The sequence below is a fragment of the Sphaeramia orbicularis genome, chromosome 7 (assembly GCF_902148855.1).
Source record: "Sphaeramia orbicularis chromosome 7, fSphaOr1.1, whole genome shotgun sequence".
In the NCBI taxonomy this organism is placed as follows: Eukaryota; Metazoa; Chordata; class Actinopteri; order Kurtiformes; family Apogonidae; genus Sphaeramia; species Sphaeramia orbicularis.
This window is the reverse complement of record NC_043963.1, coordinates 30,523,263-30,548,983: the sequence shown is the minus strand read 5'-3', so window position 1 is coordinate 30,548,983 and position 25,721 is coordinate 30,523,263. Positions and strand designations below refer to the sequence as shown.

Genomic DNA, 25,721 nt, shown 5'->3' with positions numbered 1-25,721 from the left:
TAAAGCCAAAGATCGGTTAAATTCAGACATGCATTTTGGATTTTCAGTGTTTCAGCTTTTCCGCAGAGGGGTGTGGGTGAAATTAGATGTTTGATTGACCTTTGGCATCTTCTTTCTCTGAACCATCATAATTACAGTTGTGGAAAAAATTACAATTAAAACCCTTCTCTTATTCAATTTCTTGTTCGTTTTAATGCCTGGTACAACTAAAGGTACATTTGTTTAGACAAATATAATGATAACAACAAAAATAGCTCATAAGAGTTTAATTTAAGAGCTGATATCTATCCATTTTCCATGATTTTCTTGAAAATAACCAAAATCACTTCAGTTCTTACATCAGTATCTATGGCACTGTACTGCCAAAAACAGTACTTTTAGGCATTCCATGTTTTCTTTTCTGTCTGTTTTAGTCACATGATACACACAGGAGTTAGTACTTGATTGCATAACCATTGTTTCTGATGACTTTTGATGGTCCAATAATTTTTTCCATGACTGTATATCAGGCTACCTTCAGTGGCAAGAGAACGATTGTGATTAATGTTATGATGTAGTCTATAATAAGCAGTATATGAGGCAAATTCAAATCACCAAAATGAGGAAGTATCATCCTGTATGAGCAGACTGATGGACGTACAGTCACTTCTGCATTGTGCCACAACACTCGGAGGCACTGTGACTTACTGAGGTAGATGAAAGAACTGGAGTATTAACACAGAGATCCATGCAGCTGATCACACCCCTAAACTGTCCAAGAGCGAGCCAAAGATGAGAGTTGAAGGATTAATCATACAATGCAAAGAAAGAAAAATCAAACGTATGACAAGATTAAACAAGAAAAAGAAAAATTAACCCACAAAGCATGAGTACAAACAAAGAGGGTGAAAAATACAAAAAAGAGACCAAAATAAGACTGAAGAGTGGATGGTGTAAGTAGAAGACGTTTGTCATGAGGTGTGAATGATCTGACCTGCGTGAACACCAGGTTCTCTGAGCTGCGACTGTCCAAACTCAGGACGAAGCGGATCGACTGGAAAAGCTCTTGAATGCTCGCTCTGAACTGCTCCTCCTCCATCCCGCAGGTGGCTCTCGAGTACAAGATGCGAGACTGGACGATAAACTTGAACAGGTACTCCAGAGCCTGGAGGAGGAGGTGGAGGAGGAGGGTGTGTGTGTGTGTGGGGGGGGGGTGTTGGCAGGATGTAGACAGAAACACACAGTCAGCCAAAGTACAAGTCATACCGTACTGTCTATCCCCTAATAAAGAACATTCACTGCACAGAGAGAAAATCAATATGTGAAAGACATGTTTCCAATTTTTGGGTCCTGTAACAGAATCCCTTCATATAATCTCACTGCAAAGAAAATTCAAAGCCCATGTTGACATACTGCACTCTGCACATGTCAATATCTCCTTCCTTTCTTCCTTTTATTAGCTTTTCTCTCAGGAGTGCACTCATTCCCCAAAGCCCCATATGGCTTCACATTACTCCTTATCAGCCTTCTGTTTGACCATTTCCTCATGCCTTGCCAATTAATCCTTCCAAAATGAGCCACTCTAAAACACAACCAGAAGGAAGTGTGTGTATGATACTTTACCCTCATGGCCTCCTGGATGTGGTCCTGTCTGACCACCTCAGCCGAACGATCCATGTACCACTTCAAGCATCGAATCAGCTCTCTGTAGACACATCAGTCGAGACCATTACACACAATACCATGAACGGAAACTTAAAATTTTAAACTTAATGAATTTAACAGTGCTTTACTTGTACGCCAAAGCTCCAGCAAAATGGTTTTGGATGTAGGAGTCTATGACAGGTCTGAAGTGGTAGAAACGACTGTCCCTGAGCAGGTTTATGATGAACACCTGAACCCAGACACACATGTATAAATAAACATGCTCAGCAAAGTCCTCTTACAATCACAATTTAGCCTCTTAGTTTATTAGCATAATGTTCTCATTTTGTTTCCCTACCAATGACTGGAAAACCAGAGGTCCATATTTATCAGTGTTGTCATCCAAAAGACAGAAGAGCGTATCCAGGACATCTCTCAAGAACTGAGTTAAAAAAGAACAACACATCACATTAAAGGCCTCGCTAGTTATAAAAATAGAAACAAAGGGTAGCCCCTTCGCCAACATCTCAGAAAAAAAGATGATGTGACAGCTAAGTATTAAAGCCGCGTAATACTGCCAAAAAAGGCTGAATATTCCTTGCATTCAGTTAATAAAAAATCTGACCTTGACAATCTCCTCTCCACTGATCTGACGCAGTCGTCCGAGGATGTCTAGCACCCTGTCTGGATGGGCTTTCCAGTTTAGAAGAGCCAGAAGGTCCACTGAAAACAGACCAGCACCAATAAAACTGGATCAAATCAAACCGGGAAAACAAAGTAACTGTAAAGAAGAGTGCTCATTTTGTGTTTGTTTTACCATTTTGTGTGAGTTTGGTTGAGCAGAGTATCGTAGAGACCCAGAACGTTTCCTTGGGGCTCCTCTGGAAAGGCAGGTTGGCCGGCAGGTTAGGGCAGCTGTTGAAGTCTTCTTTACAGCAGGGAAGGCTGAGGTACAGGCCCTGGTTACTGAAGGTGGCGTTCTCATCACACTAAAACATAAATGCAGGATGGTCAGAGGAGATCCAGTAACGTTTGAAGTCTGTAGAGTTGGATTACACCTAGAGACATAGAGGGTATCTGCACTATTAGAGCACAAACTTACATTAGTTTTGAAAATGTTAGGGGCTATTTTTATCTATTGATTTATCTTTTTTTTTTAATATATATATTCTCTTCTTCTAGCTAAATGTAGATGTTTGCAACCCCCCCCCCCCCCCCCACACACACACACACACACACACACACACACCAATTAATAATACATATTTAGTTACTAGTTACTTTGTGTTTGGATCTATTTCTATCTATTTCTATCTATTTTGTTTTTTGTGTCTCTTTCATGTACATCTTATACCTCAAATCCTCCAATTTCTCTCATATAAAAGTATCTATGTGTCAATTAGGTCGATACTTGTGGATGGTTATTACTTGTATTCATGTACTTTCATTGTACCTTTTCTTCTCTTGGATTTAAGAACTTACTTGGGTTGTTTGATAATATTTGTTCTGCTGTAAGTGTTTCTTATTCTGATCTGGAGTTGCTTTGTGGGTCATTAGAAGCAGCCCGAGTAGCCGCAGCAACAGGGATTTAACAAAGTGAGACATACTTTTACAATAAATGTCGGTTAAGTGTGACTTGTATTACAGAGATTTGTTATTTTGTTACTGTGTACCCCTTTATTTTTATAATCTGGCAGATGTAAACTATGATTGTCTTTCACAATGTTGTATAGTGTGTTACCACGTTATATATATATATATATATATATATATATATATATATATATATATATATATATATATATATATAAACGCACAAAAGTTTGATCGAACAATTAACCATTTTAAAGAATTAATAAAACTTCACATTGCAGAAAGACTTCATTTAGACAGTCCTGCTCCTGTATATGTTTGTATACATAATGCAGGCCAGTGTCATGCCTCTTTCACACATCACATCCCGATCACAGAAAAGACTTCTGCAAAGCTACAACCAAGGGCATACAGATTGTGGTCCTTAATCCCCAGTCCTCCGTGCGCATTTTAGAGATTGAGAAATCCTTCAAAACTGCACACCAAAATCAATTTTCACATCAGAATTGAATATCAAGGAGTTGAAAGTCGAGGACGTGAAAAGTGGGGAATTGAGAAGAGCCTGTAGTGTGATTGTAAAGTTGCATGGGATCATGGGAGTTGCTGTTTTCATCACCACTGATCAAAATCTATGACATGACTCATGCAAAAATCTTTTTTACAGCTTGAATTAGCGCATCACAGTATGTAGTTTCAATATCAGTACTGACATTATGCCATGTCATCCCGATGAATGAATAAATATTAATAAAACATTGACTTACTTAAAGGTTAATTTGCTTTTAACATTATGTATGCAAAATTAGTGTACATCAGTAATAAAATATACCAATAAATTAGCTCTCTACTGTATATTTTCTATGCATTTCTCTGATTTCTAACATTGTAGGAGTTACAAGTTAACAACAAAACTGGATATGTATCATCAACATACTGGAATTTTTACATAATGTTTAAATAGAGCATGATATACCCTTAAATAATACAGTTAAAGATGTTTCAGCCGTATACATATTGCTATACTTATGTGTATATATTTATGTCTAAACATCATGTTACTATTTTTGAGTATGTGAATAAATCCGATGGTGCTGCTGCATCAGTCATTGAGTCCAGCTAACTGCAACACCACGACTACATTTAGGTGAATGAGAGCTCTCAAAACAGGAAAGTGGATTTTATTACATGTCAGAGTCAGAACACATCACAAACACAAGTCTGCAGCGGAGATAATGCAATAAAATCACACAAAGAGCCAGCATGGGACGCCTAACACACTAACACAAACACATCACAACTCAGTAAGGCTACTGTATTGCTATAATTTCAGTTGAAAAGTAGAAGATATTTAAGTGTGCTTTTTACCTTGTTCATTTTTGTTCACATGATGACATTATCAGTTAAAAGTCTTGGAAATAATGGCATAATGCATCAGTTTTTTATGTATTTATTCATTTATTTTTATTTGCTATGGGGAACTTTACACCTATTAGTATCTTTGTTTCAAAAAAATGTCTAACGAATTTGAAGCAACTGTTGGAAAAGTTGCAAAAAGAAAACACAAATTATGTTTATCTCCATTTTGGTGTTAATAAAGATGTATGCAGATGTAATGTGAAGGTGGCACTGTAGGTTACATTACAAATATATGTAATAAACAGATGAGAAGAGCACGATGCACTATGATGCTGTTTTCCATCAATAAAACGGCTGCAACGGAGGAACAGGTCACCCCTCAGTCCACACACTACCAAGGCATGTTTTCACACTTTATTGCAATATCTGGAAGTGTGCTACAAACACTTGTTCAGTTACATGAGTTACATGTTCACTACAACAGAATTTAATCTAAGGTGTTTCCCCTGGCACTTACGTAACTTAAGTGAGTGAAAAGACGGGGTTTTTTTTTTTCTTTTTTTGCAAAATTCAAAAAGTTTTTCCATAAACACATTCTTAGACAAAAATATGCCTTTATTTTTGCATTTGTTTGGTTTTCTCCAAGAGTTTTAGCAGTAGAGAAATAATACTTGTACTGCTGGATTTGCTTCATGTTTGCCACATTGCCACACACAGTTTGACACATTGGTCTTTTGTTTTATGAAATTATTCATGACATATGCTGGTCTAGGACTGTTACCTTGTTTTAGATATCCAGTCGCAGAAAAAATTATTAGACCACCCTTGTTTTCTTCAATTTCTCTTAAGTTTTTACATCAATAGTATACCCATCTAAGTGCTTGTTGTTTGAATTGTGTTCTGTTCTGACAATTGTTATGGTTGAACCTTTAGCTGACATTCTTCTGGTTACCATGTGTATATTCCTACAAGTACCATGTAACATTACCATGGCAACACAGACGGAACGGCTGGTGGGGGGAGCTGGGTGTAAGGTGCTACAAGTGCACAATAATAGGTTTATGGAAGTGTCAGTGCATGTTGGACTTGTTCATACCTTGTACACATACAGCTCATGACTCTCATCTGACAATGTGGTCCCATCTTCTCTCATTAAAGGAGTGAAGGCAAAGCCAAATAGCTTTTTCTCCCCTTTGTCTTTAGCTGAAATAAAAACACAGTATCACAATATTATGCACCATGCATCTACACACCACACAAAGACACTTCTTGTATAACTCAGAGTGTGATCCAATCTGTCCTAATATACTCATGTACTACCATTGGGCAGCATTTCTGACTCACTGGAGCAGTGTCTGAACTCAAAGCGTAGGTGGGATCCTCTGAAACGATCTATGGGGATAGGAAGCTTGACCATCTCACTCCAGCGAGGGCTGTTGTTGTGGTACAGAACAAAAGAGCGATATTCACTGGTGTTGGGCTCCCCACTGCCCAAACTAATGCAGTCCTGAGGAGAAAACAAACACAACACATTGTCTTAAGTGAGATGAGATCTACAGTAGGGTGAAGTGTGCATCATCATGACTCATGGACTGAAGATATGGTACATGATGACTCATCCAAATATTTGTCATACTTTGAGTGTGTCCCCGTCGGCATAGAGGACGTAAAGTGTGACTTCAATGTTCTTCTGGACGCTCTTGCCACCCCTCTCAAACTCACCCCGCTCCAGGGTCAGATACAGGTCATTACGTGTGTCGCCTGAGACAATTAGACAAGACAAACTCTAGTTAAGCTTGACAAACTAGGACACATCGACCTACAACATGTTCTCAACACAACACAAGTCAAAGACATCACTATAGTTCAGATATATATGTCTCCTACATTCATAGTGCTGTTGTTGTAAGCTATAATGTGTGTGCATGTATGGAGACCCTTCTGTCAGCTTCTGTACTGCAGATGAGGTGAGAGTGATCAACGTAAATTAAGATGCTACGTGGACACGGCACAGGGCTGTTAAGATGTGCACCGCACATCATTGTTCTTCTCAATTAAATATGACCCTTGAGTTGTAATACACTGTAGCTCATAACTGCCTCTGCACCTTCTGTGAGGTCAGTGTTTAATGAAATAAATATCAGTGGCAGCAGTGGAAGAAGATATTGCAGTTATTTATAAAATCAGATTATAGTTATTTATATCTAAGTCATTTCCTTGGGGACAGATGAGTCGCGAGAAGTGATATTGGGAGGTATTTCAGGCTAAGTGGAAAAGAAGGAGGAGAGGAGAGGAGAGGAGAGGAGAGGAGAGGAGAGGAGAGGAGAGGAGAGGAGAGGAGAGGAGAGGAGAGGAGAGGAGAGGAGAGGAGAGGAGAGGAGAGGAGAGGAGAGGAGAGGAGAGGAGAGGAGAGGAGAGGAGAGGAGAGGAGAGGAGAGGTGAGGTGAGGATCTATTAATTGTCAGATTCTTCATTAACATTACATGACATATAGCACAGAGGAGAATTAACACATACTATTTCTGCACATAACATATAGCTCCAATAACTTCCATACTAGATATACAGAAAAAGCAATAAATGTGCTAATACACTCCACAAAACTCAGAGCAAAAGTAAAAAACTGAAAAACACTATATGGACAAAAGCATTGTAAGTTAACACATTGAATTCAGGTGTTTCATTGCTAACATTGGACTGGGCTACAACATTATAAGGACAAATATCATAATTTTAGATTGCAATAAATGTTTTTGTTTCATTTTTAGGGTTAATTTTACTTACATTGATACCTATGACTGATATTACCTAATTTGACTCAATGCAATTTTTGTATCATTATAATTGCTCTAAATGCTATGCTTATATATTTGTGAAATATCTGTGATGTTCTGACCACAAACAGTAATTTAAAACTGCCATCAGACATCTAGTTTCTTCAGCTGTCACTTAGGAAGAAAAATCAGCCATTAAACATAAAAGAAATATTGATTTGATATTTCTCATGATAATTAATGGGAACAACTGACTATTTATCATGATAATATTTCAAATCAGTGGGAATGGGAAGTCCTGCAAGCTGTAGAGGTGATGTGTCCCATTAGCATCTGTAGAACCAGTGTGTTTTTTTGGGGTGTTTTTTTCCTACTAGACCAGATGCTCATTTTCGCCTGAAATATTAGAAAATGAACAAAGGTGACACATCTGTGCTGCGCTGCCGGGTACATAGGAGCGAAAACAAACAGCCTGTTTTCTAAAAACCTTTCCTAAGCCTCCAAGATGCTGCTTCAACACAGACACAAGAGGGGTCAGTCTAGGACAGCCGAGCCACAAGAGGTGTAGAGCTTCTTCTTTGTTCCAGAAAAACAGTAGCTCCTCTCTTTAGCATCTATATGCAGCAGTGTTGCCAGGGATTTGGGGTCCCATGAAAAAAATATCACTTTGGGCCCCACCACTTCAATGCCACAAACCACGCTAACCATAAAAATATAACACTCTGCTGACGTGAATCAATATTCTGCTTACAATAGATTTTATGATTTCTTGCAAGATTGGTGAGCCATCTTTAATATTTTAATCCATCCATCCATTTTCTGAACCCACTTTATCCTCACTCGGGTCTCGGGGGTCGCTGGAGCCTATCCCAGCTACTTATAGGCAAACACCCTGGACATGTCACCAGTTCATCACAGGGCTGACATATAGAGACAAACAATCACTCTCACATTCACACCTATGGGCAACTTAGATTAACCGATTAACCTATTGGTGCATGTTTTTGGATGGTGGGAGGAAGCCGGAGTACCAGGAAAGAACCCACACAGACACAGGGAGAACATGCAAACTCCACACAGAAAGGTCCCACCCCCATTGGTGTTGGAATTGAACCCAGGATTTTCTTGCTGTGAGGCACGAGTGCTATCCACTACACAACCATGTCGCCCTAATATTTTAATATTTTAATTTTTTATACATTGATATACAAATACAAATAAAATATAGTTTAACTTTTTGGATGGAAGTATATTTAATAGCATCAGCTATGAACCCTATAGGAGTTAATAAGTAGGGGGGATACAAAGGGGCAGAAGTAGAATGGATTATATTCTTTTGTTGTTCTTTTAATGGCCAAAAATGAAACAAAGCTAAAGCAACCTACTACTATGTGTGTTGTGCCTTGTGTAGAAAACATGACTTAATAGTTTTTGTAAAAAACAAAAATCGACTAATGTTCTACTGTTTTCTAGGCCCATCAGTCATAAGCCCTTAGGATGGTCATTATTTTTCTCCCCGTTCTCACCTCTGTCTATACACACTGGTGTTTATTGGTGTTCCTCTGCTGCAGCACATGTAACTGGCTGATCCTTCTCAGCCCAGACTCTACTGCCTCTCTGAAAAGAACAGGAAGTGCACTGACTGCCTCCTCCAACGGCTTCTCCATTACATTACATTATTTTCCACTGTCCTCTGATCTTACTGACCTGCTACCCAGCACTTGTGAAGATTCTCTGGATACTAATGGAACATCCCGGAATATCCTGCAGAGTATCGGCAGGTCATCCTCTCCTACACTGTCTCTTTTTTTAAGTCCATTTTCCAGGCATAAAGGACAGACTGGATAGAAAGGCACTATCTGTGCTAACTACAAGCCAGCTACCCCCAGAAGAAACAAAGGTTTATTGTAATCCAAGTTCATAACCCCACAAAACAGCACAGATGCTCATTCCAAAGCTGCAGTTTATGCTATAATGTAGGTGCTGCACAGTCTGAGGGCGAAAAACTGTGATATGACTGTGGAGGCCACCTTCTAACACAGGTAGGCAGAGTACAACACATTTGGTCCAGCGAAAGCCTTCCCAGAAATCGACCAGCTTCTCTCTTCGGCTTAAAAATATGTCCGGAGGTTCTACAACTAGTGCCAGAACATGGAGGCAATCAAGTTATTAACAACCAAAGCTGTGCTGCTGTAGGACAACTGGGGCTGGATCCAAGTCCATCTGGGTACTGATCTTTTCAGCTAAACCGTAAGCACTTTATCCATTTCATATTCCATTGCAGACCCCCACCCTCGTACAACAAAACATCTGATTTTCACCAGTTGATTTTTCAGAAGGAAATTATTTGTAATAACACCAATTTCAATTCAAGAACTGTACAAAATTCTGCTTGATTATTTCTAGTTTTACTCAGTTCAAGCATCCCCATCCCATGTCCTATTTATATTTAATCTTTCTATTCACAGTCTTTTCATAAAAAATAGAATGAAACCAAGGATCGCACCAATTATGGATCACTCGTTTTTGTTTTATGCATTAAGAGGAGCCTCTTTTCAATATTTACTCAAAACTCTTCTTGAAACCAGACCTCTCAGATTTACTCAGCTGTTCATCCAACCATTTTTGTAATCATCATGAATCTGTCCACATCAGGAAAAGTCTCAATAGATCAGTTCTCTTTCAAGGAGCTTATTACGATTTACAGGAGCTTCACCTGGCACAGTAAATACGCCTTGATGGCACGAACAATGCAGAGAAAGCTATAAACAGATCGTCTAGCACCAGCTTTTCTCAACCAACAGGTTAACCAAATGTTCCTCTTGGACAAAAGCCACCGTGCCTATTAATCCAAGAGCCGTGCGTGACGTTCTCGAAATGTTATCCTCCAGCCAAGAGAAACTGTTCAACAATGCAGTGAGGATCAGACATGACTCTAACTGAAAACAGAGAGGCATAAAAAAACACTGATTTTCAAGTTTTATTCACAAGTTGATTCATTAACCTGTTTTACCAACAGACAGACAGATATTTTGGACAGAGGGTCTCGTGCTGAAGTATGTGTGTTGTGTAATGTCATGTAGACTGCAAAGCTGAATCTGAGCTCATCTGTATTTCTGGAAACTACCGCAACCACGTATACTCACTCATGCAATCTCCCAGCATGCTTTGGTGAGGAGTGGAGACACTACCTATCTCTGCTCTTTATGATTTGCTTTGTATCTGATCTACTTCATATAAATAAGGACCAAAGAATCGATACAGGAGTCCAAAATACCTATAAATGTAACAAATCCAAAACAAATAAGAGAATTTCCTCATCATCTCCACGCACACAGTTCTTTCACTAATTTTTTCTTCCTCTTTTGTTCTTTTCTTTTCTGTCTGTGACCTTGTGCTTTCCTTCCATCCATCTTTTCCTTGATCTGTGTCCTCTGGACTCTGATCTCTGACCTTCCCCTGTTTTCATTCCTCTAAGCCATCTGGCTTCTGGTCTCCTCCTCCTCGCCAAACCTCTCTGCCCCCATCCCCACCTCCTGCTCTTCGCCTCCTTACCTGGCAGGATGACATCTGGGAACCCCAGTTTTCGTGTGAGTGCCAGGGCCCTGTTGAACACGGCCTGGTTCTCCCGTCGGATTTGCTCCAGCTCACCCCGCAGGAGCTGCAGGGAAATGATGAGGCCTGGGGCCAGAGGGGGTTGGTGTGGAAATGGAGGGGAAAGGGCAAAAGAAGAGGTGTGGGGTGGTGGGATAAAGTGGGAATTGAAAGAAAAAAGCAGAGAGAAGAGATAGGAGAAGGGAGGAACAGAGGGGTATTTAAGGGACATTAGTCAGAATGTGGGGGAGGAGAAGACAGACAGGAGAGAGGATGGAGAGACATGAACAGAGCCAGGGAGAACAGAGGGAGGATGGAGGAATGATTTTGTGGATTTAAACAAGAAGCCATGTTAAAGTATGGGTAACACACAAATCTTGTGACAGATATTTTTGTAAAGAATGAGTCACGTATTAAACAGTGAGATGCTCATAATGAAAGATGTTATAGTTCATCCTCTTCAAAATTTAGCAGAGTAAATCACACTGCCAGTTTGATTCCAAAAACCCTGAAAGACTTGAGTTCTCTTTCTTATTTTTATTTATCATTTATTTTTAGTTTTGTTTTGATTTTTTTTTTTTTTTACTTTACTTTATATTGTGATATCTATATTACATGAGGTTATTTTTAGGTTTGCAGGATATATTGTTTCTTGATGAAACGTCCAGTCTTCGTAAATTTGGTAATTATATGAAAAAACAAAGTACTAAACAAGACACTTTTTCCATAAATACATGTTAAGGGTGAAGCAATTTTTGATGCTTTTAATGCAGAGAACAAATGTACAACTGTCTGAATAAAACAGTAATTATCCTTAATTAAAACCTATTTTTCTCACTGTTAGTTACTCTGAATAAAAAATACTGGCAAGAAAAGGTTGACAGGATTTTACAATTTACCTTTAAACAAATTCTAGGGCTATGCATTGTGATGTTATATATTGGTTGACAATACCAAAACATCACAGCCTTTACAGTAATATATTTCAGAATTTAGATGCAGCATTGATGCAACAAAACAAAACATTTAAGAGTGGACACGGCACAGTACGAGATCACTGTAAAAAAAGAAAAAGGTGCTCATACCTAGAGGAAGGCTTGGGTATGAAACATCTGACATAGACCAGAAAACCTTTACAGTTTGTAAATTATGCTGCAGATGCCACTAAATTGTAACATATAATCACATGTTGAAGCCAATACTTAATTTTCTATTATACCTGAAAAGGGAATTCTATTTCTCTTTTTATATTTTAAACTTTAATAGTTACAGAAAGTCCTCAATAAAAGAAGGAAAATAATCAAATAGGAGTACAACATTGAATTTATTGAGTATATGTAACATGAAAAGAAAATATTTAATGTGAAAATGTGCTAATATGCATCATTATCTGAAAATAGAAGCATGTATAAAAGGGAATGAGGATTTGCTCATGTTGCAAAACCCTGGTTCAAGTCTAATCCTGGACAGAATAAACAGGTAGCAGATCTAACATATTTACCATAGTTGGTGCTGGGAGCGGAGTACTTGGTGTTGGACTTGCGGATGATGTTCTCATGAATTTGGTACCACTCATTTTCATTGTTACATCTGGAGAGAAAAACAGGCTGTTAACAACATGGCCATTAGTGAGCCCAGATGGAGGGATAAGGAGTGTGTGCATGGGGACTACATGAACAGCATGCGTCCCAAAACCGATTTCCTCCTGGAGAAAAGGTAACAGCAGGGGGAGGTGCTATCAAGCAGCACATTAGCCCAAATACACAGCACACTAAGCAAATCTGACAGCCAGCTCTCTACCAGCCTTTTTCATTACTGTGGGCCCGTAGGCCCCTGGGAAAGGCATGGGGAAATGCACAGACTGGAGCGTTATAGGAGCCGACAGTTTGGAGGCAGCTCAGCACTGAATCACTGCTTGCTTCTTAAAGGGAAGAGCTCCTCACCTCAGCAGAGAAAAACCAATAAAACCGACAGCTTTCTATTCTAGAAATCTTTATTTCACACCAAGCTGTAGAGTCACTAATACTGAGAGTACTCAAGAAAAATGCCGCACAGAGTGAAATGCATTTATGACCTCTGACTGAGAGCGAACACTGAGGAGGACGGATACAAGGAGACTTTGCGGCAGTTGACTGACAGCTAAAAATGCTGAGCTTGGTGATATTATCCTGCGTCCCCTAACTTCATCTATGTCGTCTTTCCCCTTCCCTCTCTCTCCACCTCTCCATCCGTGCATCTCCTTCGTTGGCCGGTGTACAGCAGTGTATTTCCGTAGAAAAGTCTAACTGAAGCAGCCAGATTCACAACATGCCAAGTGTCCCATCTCAAGCCCAGGGTAGCAGCTATTGATTTTCCAGAGGACACTTCATTATCATTCTGGTCAAAACACACCAGGCATCAACACCGAAGCGGTAGGTTGTCATGCACAACATTCGCAGAACATTCACACATCCCTGCTAAATGCATAGCCTTGTTATCTCTTGTTCCAAAAATACAGAAACCATTCAGCCATCCAAGACAAGTACAGCTCTATCCTTTCAAATATCAGACAGTTTCTCTATGCGTCAACTGTATTTATGATCAAAAAGAAGACTGAGATGCTCACGTGTAAACTTTTAGCACAAAGTCCTTCTCCTCTTTGAGGTCTGTGATGGTGTGGAAAACATCACTCATGGCAAGGACAGCACAGCCGTAAGGTCGTCTGTACTGCACATGTGGCGGACCTTTCTTTGAGTCATTCAGCAGCATACGGCCTGGGCACACAAAAAGAAGAATCACTAAGAAGCAGCACTGATTACTCTAAAAAAAATTATTTTTTTAGGACCATGGAAGAAAAAAGTTTCGACATTGTGTATTGTGCTTACCAGTTCTTATGACATGTGCAACAATGTACAGGTCTCTCTTCAAGTCTTTACTGCTCAGGTCCTGAAGAGAAAGTATTTTAGTGCATTTAAATGGGAATACTTGCGTAAATGAATGTGCTTACTCATCACTAGTTGGTAAGAGTTGTTACCGTGAAGAGAGCACACAGACGGTCAACCTTCTCTGGATTCTTTGGTCCTCCATTTTTGTTTAGTTTCACCATGAACTTCTCACTGTTGGGGAAAACGTTTCACAGTGTTTTTTTTTAGTTTAGATTTTGTTTCGGTCACATTTGTCAACAGATTTGGCTTGTAGGCCTCACTATCTGACCACCCTGGACTACGCATAGAACTAAACGGGAATGTTAAAGGAATGATATTTTGCTTTTTTTTAAAAAAATGGAATTATGCATTTTAAAACATTCTCCTGTGGTCTGCATAAACTGTAAATGCTATGCTTGCGTTTGAATTCTTCATTAATTCAACTCCACAGGTCCATCTTCAACCCTATTTCTGAGTAATGACACCAGAAAGGGCGTTTTGAGCGCTGGCCCTTTAAATACAAATGAGCCACTTCACACCCCACCCCCTCCAGGTTGTTAACTGTGCTGCTCTGTCCCGTTCAGCCACCTGTGTTTGTTAATACAACCAACAACTTTTAGGTAATCAGCTCGAAGTTTGGACATATTTTCAGTATGGACTACAACCGCTGCTGCTGATAAACAATTATGGCATACTCAGAGAAATGTTCGTTGGAAGTCTTGACCTTATCTGTGCAAATGTTGTGATGTAACTAGTTATAGACGTAACAAATTAAGCAAGAATTTAAACAGGTTGCAGAAATCCACTCGATTTTTGCCAAAATTAATATAAAGTTAGCTTTGCAGCCCCTGGAGGGTTTAAATTCAAACTTTTTGAACTATTAGGGTCCAAATGCACAAATAAATGAAACACAGACTAATAAAAGTGGGTTTAGCAAAATATGACCCCTTTAAAGTAATTATTATCTGTCAAATATAAAAACTCCTCTGCGTACCTGATCTGTTTGGCCTCACGAGTGTCGTACAGGGAGAAAAAGACATCTGCATCCTCACTGATGCTGTTGTAAGTAAAGCTCTTCAGATTGATGAAGAGATGGTGCGACACAGGGACACGGCAACTGTCACCATGGCGCTGTCTCATGCTGTCACCCTGGGAACGAAGAAGAAAGTGACCGCTAACGAGACGGGGCCTGCGAGCAAGGCCAAGTACCTGCCATTCTCTATATAGAAGCTTATGTAACAGATCAATGGGGGTATTTGGGAGGTAAATAATTCATTGACATATGCTCCACATTGTATTTCATGCTGTCACAAGCTCAAACTGTATAAGTAACAGCCTTCAGTGATCGATTTCACCTCATAATACATTTCTATCCAAGTTGCAAAGAGTTTCCAAGGGGCCCTGGGTGTTCATGTGTAAAACCTTTCAACCACTGGGAAAAAATGCTAATTCAGCATTTATAACAGATTTACAGCCAGTTGATTTGATTACACATTTGTTCAGACATTTACCAAACAATCAGGGTGGTGTATGTAAAACGAAAGCATGACACAGCAATAAAAAATAGGAAAAAATATAATTAACTGCACAAACATGCATTTAAATGCTAAATTAACCCATAAGAACCCAGAGTGACTTTTGTGGCAGTTCCCAAATGAATTTTTCTCTCTATTTAACCTTTTCTAAGTAGTTTATCACCATTTATTATAATATTATCCTCTGACTTTTGTAATTTTTTCTATTGAAAATCATATATTTTTGCTACATTTCATTGACTGATCATGGAAATGTTCATAAATGCTCAGAGTAAAGTCAAAGGTTATTGTATCAAAAACAGAAAAAACTGAAGAAAAAGCATCTTTTTCAGTAAAATATATCATTAACTGAACATAAACTCGGTGTCTCCATTCACTGTCATTGATCAAACTCCATGGGTTTTATTGGTGAATCAGTGTTGTAGAAGATGATGGTGTTTCCACGTTCACTACGAAACCTCTGAACGTCCAAATGGATCAAATCTGATGACCATGAAAAGATGGGTCTTTATGGGTTAATTCATTCTTCTATCCTATATTGTCCTTATTTACAGCTTTGGAAACAATTATTAGACCACTGGGTTTTTCTGCGGAAATTCAGTATAAATGCCCTTCAATGCGACCTGTTGATATTCTGTTCAATATTAACTGTTTCTAGGTTGTTTCTAGATTATCTTAATTTTTGTGTCATTTCTAGTCACTAATTCAAAACTGCAGGAGGCAAAATCAAGACAAAAACCTACAGTATATACACACATCGTCCATCTGCAGCTCTCTCCTTTTCTTCCAAATCAAATGAATAAATATAAATATAGATGACCTGATGTTATTTCATGTCATTCATGGCAAAGTGAAGCCACTTCACATCCAGGTCACCTCTTATGGAATCTGATCAACCATCTACAAATACAGCTGTCAATCATGCAATTAACCTGAAAAAGCCTGTGATTAGCTAAACTCTGTATCATGGAGTACATTTTCTACAGCCTGAAACACAAGTACAGAGTGGGAGCTGAAGAGTCGTGTTTTCTCAGGCCGCTTGAATGACGACATACTGAAGGGGTATTAAGGAATATAACTATGAAGCAGTGCAGCTTTAAATGTAGCTTTATTCTGTATTAAAGGAAATGTTTTATGTGTCTTTTCCCTGATTTTTGGTTCATACACTGTTGGAATGAAGTTGTACTAAAATATTTTAGCTCTTCTCATGAGATGATTGTGACAATGTAATTTTTTCTTTATAAATAAAGTGTAACTGGGACATCATTGTACCTGGTCAAAGGTGATTGCTGATGTGTATAAGTAGGAATAAAAAAGAGGAATGTGCCTGAAAACAAAATTTTTCCAACTTTATTGGCAACAGTGCAAGTGCACCAAGTAAATTTATGAGAAATATCAACTTTTATCTATTTTGTCACAGTGGTCGAATAATGATTTCAAAAGTGTGTATTTGGTGGTTAAAATCTCAAACAATCTTGATAAAATAATTTCGTTTATTTGAGATCAGGTGAAATAAAATACAGAAGTAAGGGCTCAACAGATGAGTTCAGCATGATGTTTTCATTATTTTGTAAACAAACAACTCAGAATAGGCTGTACCTGGTTTGTGCTCTGCTGTCCACCACAGTGTCTGCTGGATACGTGCTAAAAAAGAACAAAGTTCAAAGGGAAGATCAATATTTGATCAGTTGGTCCATTCTTCACTCTACCCACACAGTATTGAACTTATTTACCTCAGAGCACATTCAGACACACACCACCTGAGCAGTGCCTGGGTTGACGCTTGAAATCGGACAGTATTTCACCTACGTGTGTTGCCATGTGGCTTCACTACTGTTCCTGCATCGCTAAAAGAAGCCCACATGGGGAAAAACGTGAGCGTGTGGGAGAGGACAAAGCCGGTATCGCCCACACACACCTCTCTGCTCTGCAGCCTAAAAGAACTCCTGTACTCCCCTACCAGAAGAGGAGCCAAGGCCTTGTGCCCTGCCAAAACCCAGCTCACTTTCATCGACAGAGTCAGGAGGGTTTTTTGGCAAGGAGGAACTACGCTGTTGTTTCTGGACAGAGCATTTAGTGCACAAACATTCTGCCTACAAAGACGTGAAACATGGAAATGGGATAATGGGATGCTGCAGGGCAGTTGGAGAGTGTTTTGATCAGCATATGGACTTTCAGCTACTGACCAGACAGGATCTCCCTGCAAGGGAAGTGTTTCCAGTAGTGTTACATTTTATTTCATAACATCTGTGCTGTAATCACAGATTTCTAAAATTAGCTGCTGTTCCATCTCTGTCTTATCTCTCTAGTGTACATGTCTCACATCACTACAGCCAAAATACATTTGACACATTATTTATTAATGTGAATATGTCTCTAGTTCAGCCATTTAAACAACCACGACTGAAGCATGTAATTTATTTTGAAAAAAAACAACAATAAAACATTCATTTGCATGCAATTCCCCAAAGCCTCACCTGAGCCTGTCATTTCACATTCTGTGTGCACCGTTAGCTACCAATCACCGCAAGAGTCACATGGATACAAGAAAAGGGACACACTCAATATGGCGGCAAGATAAGCATAAAGAATAGGTCACATGAGTTTGTTCCAACAGCTGAATCGTGTGCTGCCGCTTGTGAGTCACCTTCTTATGGATGATTTGATAATCGGTATATTCACACATCCCTACACTTTCAACAACGCTTTCTTATATGTAAAACCAGGCAGAGAGATTAAAAAAAGGCACAGAGTAAGTAAAAAAAAGCTCATTGTGTGAAATTTGACTCACTGCTACAAATATAGTACATGCACACTACAAAAATACATCATCTGCATTTACATCACTCAAAGGAACTCAAATGTAACTTATTAATTCCTGTTTCTAAATAATTCAGTGGATTAATTTGCATTCCATTAATTGGTCCAAGAGCAAGCCCACCCAACATACCAGTTTGTAGAGCTCCGATACACTGATCTGATCCGGATCCACCATTTCAAACTCTTTCCTGGGAACGAGGTCTAAGCCAAGGTGCCTGGCCAAACAGAGATTAGATGTGTGTAAGAAAGAGCATGAACAAAAGCAGTAGTGGAAAAAAAAAGTCAAAGCAAATTTAAGAAACAGTAACTGATTCCAGCATGAGCTTTTAATGAAGGGGAATGAAATGTTTAGACTTCTCCAATTAAAAGGAAAAACAGCTGCACAACAATTATCTGATGTCTGTAGTTACTTATTTTGGAGCAAACAAATAAAACACACAATTAATTTATTGAAGGTACAGTAAGTAATTTCTGCTGCTGGGGATCTTTAAATCAAAACAATAGTAAAAGGACCTGCTGCGGCGAGGAGAGAAGAAGCAACCTCAACCTAGAAAAGGAACTGAAGCCTTTTAGCTATGAGGTGAAACAGCTACCAACTACACCACCATGCCACAGGAGTCTTATATTTACATTATGTCTCTTAATGAGTAACATTTGCTAATGTAATGTTCAAGGCTAATAATATGTTAAAAAAAGATACATATACTTTGGGTTAATTCTCCTGTCAGTGTTTTTTTTTACCACTGCAAAAAATGCCCTGTTAGAAATAAGCTTAATATTCCTAAATCTGGTCAAATTGGCTTATATTGAGCAAAACAATTCTGCCAGTGGGGTAAGAAAATAATTCTTGGCAAATATTCTTAAACAAGCAAAAAAAGTCTATCAACTATAACTATAATGTGTCTTAAAACTAGACAAAAATGCCAGAATTTTAGCAAACACTGCATAGTACAAGAAATAAAAACACCATGATATTAGGTGGAAACTCTTATTGAGAAAAAGTTAGATTTTTTTTTTTCCTTATGTAAAAATTTCTCAGCAAGCTTTTTTTTCCATATTTAGAGGAAAAATAAGACAAGTGTTCTAGAAATAAGGCTTTTTTCACTTTCTTAGACATCATTTTTTGCAGTGTTACCTGCTCTTATGGAGATCTGGAACTGGTTCCTGAGCCCTGTCAATTTTATGTGCTAATGCTAATTGCTAATGCTAATGCTAGATACTATGTGTGTGTATTAGGAAGGGTGCAAAGCAGAGACATAATTTCCCTACAGGGACAACAGTGAATTTAACCTAAACCTTAACCTTTATATCAGTATATCTGTTAACATTACATCACTCCATACATTAGCATTAGCTTTGTGGCTACATACATAAGCCACTGGTTGGCTGGTTGTAGCTTTCAACTGGATTACACTGTTGTAAAATAGCAAATAATAAAAAACATGGAGTGTGGCCAAAAAAATTACTATAGTATTGGTATTAAGTACAATTTTGTGATATTGTGTTTCCACATAAATGGAATTATGCCATTGTAAGGTGACATAATGAAACAGGACATAAAAGCAAATAAAATCCCATATTTCCATGACTTGTGGAGCATTTGATATGATACAAGTACACAAGTAGATATTTAGATGCAGATATGTGGCATATTACAATTTTAAATGTCTTGAACCCTTAAACTTGTTTAGCCATAATTTTACAGTTATATGTAACGCTACAATGCCCGGCCAAAAAAATATAATATTTTTGGACCACATTTAGCTTCGACTATGGACACATTCACAGTGGCATCATTTATAATACACAAAGTTTATATAGCATCACATAACTGTCCAAAAAAACTTTCTGCCCATAGTTGCATTAATTTTTTTGCAAAGATAGTTGTTTAAGAAATGAGAATCAAGTCACTGTATTGTATTATATTAATCACTACAGTGATTACCTAATAGGGTGTTCTTACTTATTTGCTTAGTTTAATCCCAGGGGGGACTTTTTTGCCTGGCACTGTACCCAGATTAAATTACTGTAAAATTACACATCGCTGTCCTCAGCAAACATGAGGAGCAAAATAGGATATTATTAACACATGTACCCATACATACAGTAATGCTTATCATCATGGTGATGTACTGTACAGTAGTTCCCTTAAAATCCATAAATCTTCAGACAGATGGCTACTCCTCCATCTTTAACTCTGTTATGGATGTCTGTCAGTGCTCAGAGTAACAGTAAGAATATGGCTTTACAGTTCCTCCAGGGGGATGTGCATTGACTATAAGCTGCTTGAGATTCACTCATCTGCTAAATGACCATAAAATTACATCACAGAGGAAGCTATTATGCACCCACTCAGCCAGAGTTGGAGATCTCTTCAGTGCCAAAGAAATATCGTAGTCTTTGGTAGATTACACTTGGAGACAAATGTTTGTTGTAGAGGGAAAGTCTTCAGTTAATTCAGTGTCATTCTCTGCATACAATGTAAATGGTAGTGTAACTTACTCGTTTCCCCAGTCAAGTCGTACGGTTATGTGCCGTTTGATCTCGCGAGTTTGGTCCTGGGCAAGGTGACCCTGGATCAGCTGCCGTCGCAGGTCGATCAGCTCATTCATCACATGGCGCAGCTTATGGAACAGATCCACCTTGTGTTTCTGTTGAAACAGCCAAAAAAAAAGCCTTCAGTGGGGTGTGTGATCCACTGCCAGTGTAGCAGTTGGGTAAAGACTATTCCCAGTAATGCATCAGATTTTAATGGTAATATTTATTGTGAATTACAGAAAAGGACACTAGGAAGGTTTTAGGTAATGTTACTGATTCAGAAATATTCACAAATTATTCCTTATCTACTCCTGCCAATACCAGCATTCAGAGGCACGTAGTACAACAAAATGTATTACTCCTGAGTAACCAGCCCACTGGCTTTGTTAATGAAGCAAAAAATAAATTTCCTTAAGCCTGACCTCCTCACTCTGCAGAATTTCATCATCAGATCTCAAGGTCTGAGGACAAAACTTTTAATTCAGATGTGTTCTGTTTTCCTAAATAATAAAACGACTCCACATTGCCACCCAGGTTTGTTTACATAAATGCAAACATTAAATGCTGATCCAGTGCTCCATGTAAATTTAATGATGAGGAGCACTGCATGTTCTCAAAGGCTGCAAGCTGCTGAAAAACAAAGGTCTTTTGTCAGGTCTGATGGGGCCTTTCAGACGTATATTCTGCAGGGCTTATTGCATACATCATACATTATAATAGGTACTAGGTTATGCTTAGGTCATCGCTCCTTAAAGCAATATCATGAATTCTAATGTTAACAATATGGTCAAATGTATCAACATCCATCTAATGATATGGCCTATTTTTATGAACACAACTGTGGCAACATGGCCCATATCACACAGGGGGTGAGCACCAAAACGAGCACTGTTAAATCAGCGCTTCACATTAGTTGAGCTTCAGAGGAAGTTACATCACCAAACCTATGCCTCGGGCTCCTTAGTTGCTCAGAGCATGAGCAGTCCTCAGTGAGAGGTTATGTAAAAACTCACTGCCAGCTCTGCAACGTATCCACTCCAAACTCCAACCTTACCAACCACTTCTGCCTGTCCCCCCCTCGACACTTAGCAGGCTTAAGGACGCTTTAGGTTTCCAGTAATCACTTTTTCCCTTTAAGTAAAGGCGGAATGAAGGTGGAGAGCAGAGCTGGATCTTAAGATGATGCAGAATCTACACGAGGCAGGCCAAGATCAATCAATGGCTGAATGACACAGCATGAAATTGCATGTGACACATGGGTAGGCTATTATCTGTGTCCAACAACCATTTCTGTTCCTACAGAGATAGATATGAAAATGTAGGGTGACAGTCAGAGCGACATGCTGTGGGGAAATATCTAAAGGAGCTGTCACTGTATGTTTAAGCTATATCTCACGTTATTCACTGCTCCTGCGGGTGGACATGGTCACACTAGGTTTCAAATTAGGTGCAGGGAAAACACGTAGTATTAGAAAAACCTATTCCATCAGACCCCTGTGAGGGATGCAAATGAAACAACTGTGGACACAATTTCATTTTGCAAGTTGTGTTTTTCTCACAGCTCCCTTGGAAGCCATGGCCATGTACTTCCAGATGTACATTTACTGTTTGGTACTTTGTTTTGAAATGAGTGAGATGCACTGTAACATAGCAGTACTAACCACATAGAGCTGCTTCCACAAGACACCCCATTCCTGCAGTGTGGAGGTGGTCTCTGTGATAATCGGGTCCTCCAGGGGCACCACCGTCTCACACAGCCTGCGGCACATAAAGAAAACAAGCACATGGATGTCAGCACACAGATTTACACGCACGCAATCACAAATGCTAAATTTCACAATAATAATATGATGGGTTACTGTGAGTTTTCTCTAAATATGTGTAATGGACAAGAGGTGTTTTGATATGCAATGAAACATTCAATGAAACAGGAGCAAAATTTTCTTTCCTTCTTGTATAAAACACTAGAAAAAAATTTGAGCTAGACCACTTGAATTGTGTGGGTGAAGCTGGGTGGAACACTGCAAACAGGACATCAGATATACTCTGCTGTTATATAAATAGGTATACAGCCTATGGAGTTTATTACTTACTGTATTATTATTATTTTATATTGTTTGTCATTTGCACTATCTTTATGCATGCACTTTTTTTCTGTTGTTGCCTTGACCAGTGAATTTCCTCATTGTGGGATCAACAAAGTCTGATCTAATGTAATTGTCAGTGATTTTAGGAGATTTTTGTGATTTCTTTCAATGGACAAAACGGTCTGAAAGTTTAATCTGAAAATGATTTAAATTACAGATCTTTATCTTTCAAAGGATGGATATTGTAGGATTGAGGATGTAATAGCTATGAAATGAGAACAATGTCATATTATGTGGAGTAATGAGATTTTCACTGGCTGCTTTGTGAAACATGGGTGAAACACTCCAGTAAACCCACAACAAACATGATTTTGTGTGACTGTATGCCTTTAAACCATCAAAGCAAAGACACAGTACAGTTTGTTAGCTAAGTTGTGGCTTATGCTATGGGGAAAAAAAGAACTTTGATACTGTATCACTGCTCTTGAAACAAAGAAAATGTTGCTGGGTGAAAACCACTCTCAACAGTCCATCCATTGTGTAATGAGTCAGGGTGATTGTCTGTGGCGGGGATGCTTTGGGAGAATGATAGAGATTCAGTGGGTGTGTCACCTCATTAACTCCATGAGACAGCAAAGCAGATTTCCCAAAGTGCAACTCCTGGAGCGAGGCAGTATAATAATGTCAATTTCCAAGTCTGCACTTTTAATTGTCTGAGTCCTCCTGCTCTGTGGTAAGTCAACTGGAGGGTGGTGATATAACAGTAAACTCCCAGTCCACACTGAGCCACAGATCCCAGCCTACAGATTTAACATCCATGAGTTCAGGCTGATAAAGAGCTCTGTTGCCTGCCTTTGTCTTTGCCGTTATTTTGGCCTCACCAACGATGGCTTTTGTGGGGAGAACTCCAGATGACCGCTGTGTATATATTTCTAAGTGTGTTTGTTTGTGTGAGTGACTGAGTGTGTGTGTGTGTGTGTGTGTGTGTGTGTGTGTGTGTGTGTGTGTGGCTACATTCACACTGCAGGCAGACGTGGCCTAAATATGAGGCTCATATTTGTTTCCTCTTTCCATGAGAGTTTGAACAACACAGGGACACATGGAATCTGATAGGTTTAATTCTAATATGGACTCTTCATCCCCATTCAGACTAAAAGATCCAAGTCTGTTTTTGGCATTTACAGATCGAATCCAGATTGATTTTTGTTATTCTGGACAGCAAAAAGCAACATAAAATCCCATTTTTGCAATCAGTTCCACATTGTAAGATGGTGTAAAATTTTGATTCTAGTGAGTTTTGTATAGATACAGCTCATTCAGGACACTCAGACCACTCATCAGATTTTACCACGACACACGACCACAGTTTCTAATCCATAAAGATGGATGTTCTGAGCAGAATCCACCCTGTTACTTAAAGGAACCTGTTGAGAACAACATGGAGAGCGACAGTCTGCAGAAAGGTATTAAAATGAATCATCTCCTGGTACTTTGGTGGCTTCTGTACAAGCAAAACTGAAAAGTACATGGAACTATGAAGCTTCTAGTTTGAGCAGCTACGTAGATACTGATGCCTATGTTGTTACCATAGCAACCCATGCAGATACAGTGGTGATGCCTGGATACACAAAGACAATCTGATAACTTGCAAATAACAGTGCAGACAGTCTGTCTCAAAAGCTCTGATTTGAAGAAACAATGAACTTTGCCTGACGTCTGAGCATAGCCCTCCATATGTCGTTCAAGTTTGTTTTTCACTAGTAGTTTAAGTCTGAACAGTTGTATTCAGACTGAGGGGGGTTTTTTTGTAACCACACAATTTCAGCTTCACATTGTATGCAGCTGCCAGGTTATTAACCCCATCACTCTCACATTACCTCTCAGATCACTACATTAGTTGTATGTAGAATGTACAATTCATTCTGAAATCCTGCGGATCACATTCAAGGTTCTGCACAATCTCGCCCTCGACTGGACCTTCTGGATCCTCACTCAACGTCTCAACAACTCCTCTCCTCAAATACTGGTCTGTTATCCATTCCCTTTTCTAATTACTCAACAAAAGGTGACTGTACCTTCACTGTTTTTGCAACAACCATCTGAAACCGCCTCCTTCAATCTATCAGATGTGCAGACAATCTGGCCTCTTTTAGGTTTTAGGTTTCATATATTATAGTCTATCAATATGCAGTGTGTGTGTGTGTGTGTGTGTGTGTGTGTGTATGAGTTCATATGTGTGGGTGGATTAAAATGATATTTGCATTTATACATCCATTGGTGTTTATGCTTTGTCCTGATCTGTTCAAATTTTTTATCATGTACATATGTGTAGATTTTTGCCAAGTTTGCTTATCTATACACTTTTATTTTATCTTTCGCATTTTACATGTGTGCAGCACTGTGGAACCATGACTTTAGAGATTTATCACCATTTATTGAAATATTATCTTCCCTATTTTGAGGTATTTTCCAGTGCAAATCAGGTATTTTATTACATTTAATTTATTGATCATGTAGATGTTCATAAAAGCTCAGAGTAAAGTTGACGGTTACTATATCAGAAACAGAGAACACTGAGAAAAAGTGACCTTTTCAGCAAAATTCATCATTAACTGAACATAAACCAAGTGTCTCCATCCACTGTAATGGATCCAACTCCATAGGTTTTACTGGTGAATCAATGTTATAGAAGATGATTGTGTTTCCACGTTCACTACAGAGCCTCTGAACGTCCAAATGGGTCATATCTGATGACCAAGAAAGGATGAAAAACTGTATTTTACACCAATTATTTACATGGATTGATTGGATTAATGGATCAACAGGTACTAAACATTCTAGATCAGGAGACAGTTGTGGTCGACAGTGGATGTTTGGGTCTTAAAAGGTTAAATATTG

At 38.9% G+C, this 25,721-nt stretch overlaps 1 protein-coding gene across 3 annotated transcripts in view; it reads right to left on the bottom strand.

The window, feature by feature from the left end:
• The window catches only part of LOC115422059 (dedicator of cytokinesis protein 3-like), a 61,609-nt gene that overhangs the window by 23,410 nt on the left and 12,478 nt on the right, over nucleotides 1–25,721 (bottom strand). For all 3 annotated transcript variants that reach the window (XM_030138105.1, XM_030138106.1, XM_030138107.1), the window contains exons 5-23: nucleotides 22,398–22,494; nucleotides 20,701–20,849; nucleotides 18,329–18,413; nucleotides 16,978–17,022; nucleotides 14,838–14,992; nucleotides 13,954–14,035; nucleotides 13,805–13,865; nucleotides 13,546–13,693; nucleotides 12,442–12,530; nucleotides 10,902–11,027; nucleotides 6,209–6,333; nucleotides 5,917–6,079; nucleotides 5,669–5,775; nucleotides 2,441–2,612; nucleotides 2,249–2,346; nucleotides 1,982–2,065; nucleotides 1,773–1,873; nucleotides 1,603–1,684; nucleotides 974–1,144 (exon numbers count right to left, since the gene is read on the bottom strand). In XM_030138105.1, the coding sequence (XP_029993965.1) occupies nucleotides 974–1,144; nucleotides 1,603–1,684; nucleotides 1,773–1,873; nucleotides 1,982–2,065; nucleotides 2,249–2,346; nucleotides 2,441–2,612; nucleotides 5,669–5,775; nucleotides 5,917–6,079; nucleotides 6,209–6,333; nucleotides 10,902–11,027; nucleotides 12,442–12,530; nucleotides 13,546–13,693; nucleotides 13,805–13,865; nucleotides 13,954–14,035; nucleotides 14,838–14,992; nucleotides 16,978–17,022; nucleotides 18,329–18,413; nucleotides 20,701–20,849; nucleotides 22,398–22,494 (2,140 nt within the window). The remainder of the gene's footprint in view (nucleotides 1–973; nucleotides 1,145–1,602; nucleotides 1,685–1,772; nucleotides 1,874–1,981; nucleotides 2,066–2,248; nucleotides 2,347–2,440; nucleotides 2,613–5,668; nucleotides 5,776–5,916; nucleotides 6,080–6,208; nucleotides 6,334–10,901; nucleotides 11,028–12,441; nucleotides 12,531–13,545; nucleotides 13,694–13,804; nucleotides 13,866–13,953; nucleotides 14,036–14,837; nucleotides 14,993–16,977; nucleotides 17,023–18,328; nucleotides 18,414–20,700; nucleotides 20,850–22,397; nucleotides 22,495–25,721) is intronic.